The sequence below is a fragment of the Squalius cephalus genome, assembly GCF_949319135.1.
Source record: "Squalius cephalus genome assembly, chromosome: 8".
In the NCBI taxonomy this organism is placed as follows: Eukaryota; Metazoa; Chordata; class Actinopteri; order Cypriniformes; family Leuciscidae; genus Squalius; species Squalius cephalus.
This window is the reverse complement of record NC_137129.1, coordinates 47312483-47318741: the sequence shown is the minus strand read 5'-3', so window position 1 is coordinate 47318741 and position 6259 is coordinate 47312483. Positions and strand designations below refer to the sequence as shown.

The following is a 6259-nucleotide window of genomic DNA, read 5'->3' as shown; positions in this document are numbered from 1 at the left end:
GTTAAGCGCAGCAGAGGAAGTGACGTCACACACAGTGCGTTTCCTGCAGATGAGGCAGAATAAACGATGCTGAATTTAATGTGTTTCGTTAAAGAACAAAGGGCCAAATATTCTTCTAGATAAAGAACAAAGAGTCCAATATCCAGTGGTTTAACAGTAACATCATTATCAATGCTAGCGGACTCAGGTGAGAGACATTTATTCTTATTCATGCGCATTGTGAATGAGACTGTGCGTGTGTGTGTGTGTGTGTGTGTGTGTTTATGAGACTGTGATTGTCTGTACAATATGTTTGTGAGTGTGTGTGAAGTATGTGTGTGAGTGAATGAGACTGAGTGTGTCTGTAAGTTACAGTATGTGTGTGTGAGTGTGTCTGTACAGTATGTGTGTTAGTGTGTGTGTGTGTGTGTGTAGTATTGATGTGTGTGTGTGATGTAATGATGTGTGTGTATGTGTTTATGAGACTGTGATTGTCTGTACAATATGTTTGTGAGTGTGTCTGTACAGTGTGTGTACAGAATGTGTGTGAGTGTGTGTGAAGTATGTGTGTGAGTGAGTGAATGAGACTGAGTGTGTCTGTAAGTTACAGTATGTATGTGTGTGTGAGTGTGTCTGTACAGTATGTGTGTGTGTACAGTATGTGTGTTAGTGTGTGTGTGTAGTATTGATGTGTGTGTGTGTGTGATGTAATGATGTGTGTGTATGTGTAGTATTGATGTATGTGTAGTAATGACATGTTGATGTGTGTGTTCAGCGGGGCGGAGTCGTGGCAGGAAGCGCTCAGCAGGAGTGGGCGGGGCTGACTCTGGTGGGCGGGGCCGAGGCAACACACCTGCAGCACAGGTGAGGGTTCGAGACATCAGAGGAGCGCAGCAGCAGGTGCAGGACACCTGTGAACGTGTGTGTGTGTGCGTGTGCGTGTGTGTGTGTGTGTGTGTGTGTGTGTGTGTGTGTGTGTTTCAGACGAGAAGGAAAGCCGCAGAGACCGGGGAAGACGACGATCAGTCGGAGAAGAAGTTCAGGAAGTGTGAGAAATCCGGATGTCCAGCGACGTACCCCGTGTGTTTCGCCAGCGCGTCTGACAGGTGTGTGTGAGTACAGTAAACATGACTGCATTACACTGATGAAACATTGTACCGTGCAGATCGTCTCACAGCAGCTTCACAGTGATAAACAGGAGAATAACAGAATCAGGGATGAAACTCAGATTCTGCTGTAAAGCGTCTACAGAAGATCATAGAGGGATTACTCAGATCGTTCTGTTCTCAGCTGATGCTGTAATGCGGATCGGGAGCTCAGTGTGTTTAACGTCTGCTTTCACCAGGTGTGCCAGGAACGGATACACGTCTCGCTGGTATCACCTGTCGTGTGGCGAGCACTTCTGTAACGAGTGCTTTGATCATTACTACAGAAGGTGAGTGCTGATGGGTAATGTTGAGGCTCCGCTGCTCGAGTCACACCTGATCCTCCTCTGTTCTTCTGCAGTCATAAAGACGGATACGAGACGTTCTCCTCCTGGAAGAGGGTTTGGACCAGCAATGGGAAGAGCGAACCAAGCCTCAAAGCCTTCATGGCCGACCAGCAGCTGCCCTACTGGGTGAGTAACTGTGTAACCTAGACCAGTGTAACCTAGACCAGTGTTACCTAGACCGGTGTAATCTAGACCAGCGTCTGTGTAACCTAGACCGGTGTAACCTAGACCAGCGTCTGTGTAACCTAGACCGGTGTAATCTAGACCAGCGTCTGTGTAACCTAGACCAGCGTCTGTGTAACCTAGACCAGTGTAATCTAGACCAGCGTCTGTGTAACCTAGACCGGTGTAATCTAGACCAGCGTCTGTGTAACCTAGACCAGTGTAATCTAGACCAGCGTCTGTGTAACCTAGACCAGTGTAATCTAGACCAGCGTCTGTGTAACCTAGACCGGTGTAATCTAGACCAGCGTCTGTGTAACCTAGACCAGTGTAATCTAGACCAGCGTCTGTGTAACCTAGACCAGTGTAATCTAGACCAGCGTCTGTGTAACCTAGACCGGTGTAATCTAGACCAGCGTCTGTGTAACCTAGACCAGTGTAATCTAGACCAGCGTCTGTGTAACCTAGACCAGTGTAATCTAGACCAGCGTCTGTGTAACCTAGACCAGCTCTGTGTAACCTAGACCAGTGTCTGTGTAACCTAGACCAGTGTAATCTAGACCAGTGTCTGTGTAACCTAGACCGGTGTAATCTAGACCAGCTTCTGTGTAACCTAGACCGGTGTAATCTAGACCAGCGTCTGTGTAACCTAGACCGGTGTAATCTAGACCAGCGTCTGTGTAACCTAGACCGGTGTAATCTAGACCAGCGTCTGTGTAACCTAGACCGGTGTAATCTAGACCAGCGTCTGTGTAACCTAGACCAGCTCTGTGTAACCTAGACCAGTGTCTGTGTAACCTAGACCAGTGTAATCTAGACCAGTGTCTGTGTAACCTAGACCGGTGTAATCTAGACCAGTTTCTGTGTAACCTAGACCGGTGTAATCTAGACCAGCGTCTGTGTAACCTAGACCGGTGTAATCTAGACCAGCGTCTGTGTAACCTAGACCGGTGTAATCTAGACCAGCGTCTGTGTAACCTAGACCAGTGTCTGTGTAACCTAGACCAGCGTCTGTGTAACCTAGACCAGCGTCTGTGTTACCTAGACCAGTGTTACCTAGACCAGTGTAATCTAGACCAGCGTCTGTGTAACCTAGACCAACTCTGTGCAACCTAGACCAGTGTAATCTCCGGCATCAGTGTAACCTAGACCAGTGTAATCTAGACCAGCGTCTGTGTAACCTAGACCAGTGTAACCTAGACCAGTGTTACCTAGACCAGTGTTACCTAGACCGGTGTAATCTAGACCAGCGTCTGTGTAACCTAGACCTGTGTAACCTAGACTAGCTCTGTGTAACCTAGACCGGTGTAACCTAGACCGGTGTAACCTAGACCGGCGTCTGTGTAACCTAGACCAGCGTCTGTGTAACCTAGACCAGTGCAACCTAGACCAGCTCTGTGTAACCTAGACCGGTGTCTGTGTAACGTAGACCAGTGTAACCTAGACCGGTGTTTGTGTAACCTAGACCAGTGTAACCTAGACCAGCGTCTGTGTAACCTAGACCATTGTAACCTAGACCAACTCTGTGTAACCTAGACCAGTGTCTGTGTAACCTAGACCAGTGTAATCTAGACCGGCGTCTGTGTAACCTAGACCAGTGTAACCGAGACCAGCATCTGTGTAACCTAGACCGGCGTCTGTGTAACCTAGACCGGCGTCTGTGTAACCTAGACCAGTGCAACCTAGACCAGCTCTGTGTAACCTAGACCGGTGTCTGTGTAACGTAGACCAGTGTAACCTAGACCGGTGTTTGTGTAACCTAGACCAGTGTAACCTAGACCAGCGTCTGTGTAACCTAGACCATTGTAACCTAGACCAACTCTGTGTAACCTAGACCAGTGTCTGTGTAACCTAGACCAGTGTAATCTAGACCGGCGTCTGTGTAACCTAGACCAGTGTAACCGAGACCAGCATCTGTGTAACCTAGACCGGCGTCTGTGTAACCTAGACCGGTGTCTGTGTAACCTAGACCAGTGCAACCTAGACCAGCGTCTGTGTAACCTAGACCAGCTCTGTGTAACCTAGACCGGCGTCTGTGTAACCTAGACCAGTGTAACCTAGACCGGCGTCTGTGTAACCTAGACCAGTGTAACCTAGACCAACTCTGTGTAACCTAGACCAGTGTAATCTAGACCGGCGTCTGTGTAACCTAGACCAGTGTCTGTGTAACCTAGACCAGTGCAACCTAGACCAGCGTCTGTGTAACCTAGACCGGTGTAATCTAGACCGGTGTCTGTGTAACCTAGACCAGCGTCTGTGTAACCTAGACCGGTGTAATCTAGACCAGCGTCTGTGTAACCTAGACCAGTGTAATCTAGACCAGTGTTACCTAGACCAGTGTAATCTAGACCAGCGTCTGTGTAACCTAGACCGGTGTAATCTAGACCGGTGTCTGTGTAACCTAGACCGGTGTAATCTAGACCAGCGTCTGTGTAACCTAGACCAGTGTAATCTAGACCAGTGTCTGTGTAACCTAGACCAGTGTAATCTAGACCATCGTCTGTATAACCTAGACCAGTGTAATCTAGACCAGCGTCTGTGTAACCTAGACTAGCTCTGTGTAACCTAGACCAGTGTAACCTAGACCGGTGTCTGTGTAACCTAGACCAACTCTGTGCAACCTAGACCGGCGTCTGTGTAGCCTAGACCAGCTCTGTGTTACCTAGACCAGCATCTGTGTAACCTAGACCAGTGTAACCTAGACCAGCGTCTGTGTAACCTAGACCAGTGTAATCTAGACCGATGTCTGTGTAACCTAGACCAGTGTAATCTAGACCATCGTCTGTATAACCTAGACCAGTGTAATCTAGACCAGCGTCTGTGTAACCTAGACTAGCTCTGTGTAACCTAGACCAGTGTAACCTAGACCGGTGTCTGTGTAACCTAGACCAACTCTGTGCAACCTAGACCTGTGTAACCTAGACCAGCGTTTGTGTAACCTAGACCAGCTCTGTGTTACCTAGACCAGCATCTGTGTAACCTAGACCAGTGTAACCTAGACCGGTGTCTGTGTAACCTAGACCAACTCAGTGTAACCTCGACCGGCGTCTGTGTAACCTAGACCAGCTCTGTGTAACCTAGACCAACTCAGTGTAACCTAGACTGGCGTCTGTGTAACCTAGACCAGCGTCTGTGTAACCTAGACAAGCTCTGTGTAACCTAGACCAGCGTCTGTGTAACCTAGACCGGTGTCTGTGTAACCTAGACCAGCTCTGTGTTACCTAGACCAGTGTTACCTAGACCGGTGTCTTTGTAACCTAGACCAGCTCTGTGTAGCCTAGACCAATGTCTGTGTAACCTAAACCTGTGTAACCTAGACCAACATCAGTGTAACCTAGACCAGTGTTACCTAGACCGGTGTCTGTGTAACCTAGACTAGCTCTGTGTAACCTAGACCAGTGTTACCTAGACCGGTGTCTGTGTAACCTAGACCAGCTCTGTGTAACCTAGACCAGCGTCTGTGTAACCTAGACCAGCGTCTGTGTAACCTAGACCAGCTCTGTGTAACCTAGACCAGTGTTACCTAGACCGTTTTTTTTTTCGGTTCCTTGCCACTGTTGCCTTTGGCTTGCTCAGTTGGGGATATTTTGGGAATATTTAATTTAATTTAATCAATCAATAAATCTCACTAGAAACAAACCTTGTTGTATAATTTTATTTTAATGCTGTGAAGCTGCTTTGATACAATCTGTATTGTGAAAAGCGTTATATAAATAAACTTGACTGGTGTCTGTGTAACCTAGACCAGCTCTGTGTAGCCTAGACCAACATCTGTGTAACCTAGACCTGTGTAACCTAGACCAGTGTCTGTGTAACCTAGACCAGTGTCTGTGTAACCTAGACCAACATCTGTGTAACCTAGACCAGCTCTGTGTAACCTAGACCTGTGTAACCTAGACCAGTGTCTGTGTAACCTAGACCAGCTCTGTGTAACCTAGACCAGTGTTACCTCGACCGGTGTTTGTGTAACCTAGACCAGCTCTGTGTAACCTAGACCAGCTCTGTGTAGCCTAGACCAGCGTCTGTGTAACCTAGACCAGCTCTGTGTAACCTAGACCAGTGTTACCTAGACCAGTGTCTGTGTAACCTAGACCAACATCTGTGTAACCTAGACCTGTGTAACCTAGACCAGCGTTTGTGTAACCTAGACCAGTGTCTGTGTAACCTAGACCAGTGTCTGTGTAACCTAGACCAGTGTCTGTGTAACCTAGACCAGTGTCTGTGTAACCTAGACCAGTGTAACCTAGACCAGTGTAACCTAGACCAGTGTCTGTGTAACCTAGACCAGTGTCTGTGTAACCTAGACCAGCGTTTGTGTAACCTAGACCAGTGTAACCTAGACAAGTGTCTGTGTAACCTAGACCAGTGTCTGTGTAACCTAGACCAGTGTCTGTGTAACCTAGACCAGCGTCTGTGTAACCTAGACCAGCTCTGTGTAGCCTAGACCAACGTCTGTGTAACCTAGACCTGTGTAACCTAGACCAGCGTCTTTGTAACCTAGACCAGTGTAATCTAGACCAGCGTCTGTGTAACCTAGACCAGCTCTGTGTAACCTAGACCAGTGTAACCTAGACCGGTGTCTGTGTAACCTAGACCAGTGTAATCTAGACCAGCGTATGTGTAACC

The 6259-nt window shown here is 47.9% G+C and overlaps 1 protein-coding gene across 2 annotated transcripts in view; it reads left to right on the top strand.

The window, feature by feature from the left end:
- Positions 1-12: 12 nt before the first annotated feature.
- kdm1b (lysine demethylase 1B) overlaps positions 13-6259 on the top strand; it is a 46171-nt gene continuing 39924 nt past the window's right edge. The window contains exons 1-5 of one of the 2 annotated variants that reach the window (XM_079879305.1): positions 13-187; positions 755-843; positions 964-1085; positions 1325-1414; positions 1486-1597. In XM_079879305.1, coding sequence (XP_079735431.1) covers positions 172-187; positions 755-843; positions 964-1085; positions 1325-1414; positions 1486-1597 — 429 coding nt within the window. In that variant the 5' untranslated portion in view covers positions 13-171. Of the gene's footprint in view, positions 188-754; positions 844-963; positions 1092-1324; positions 1415-1485; positions 1598-6259 lie in introns of both variants that reach the window. The other variant, XM_079879304.1, reaches the window with a different exon arrangement.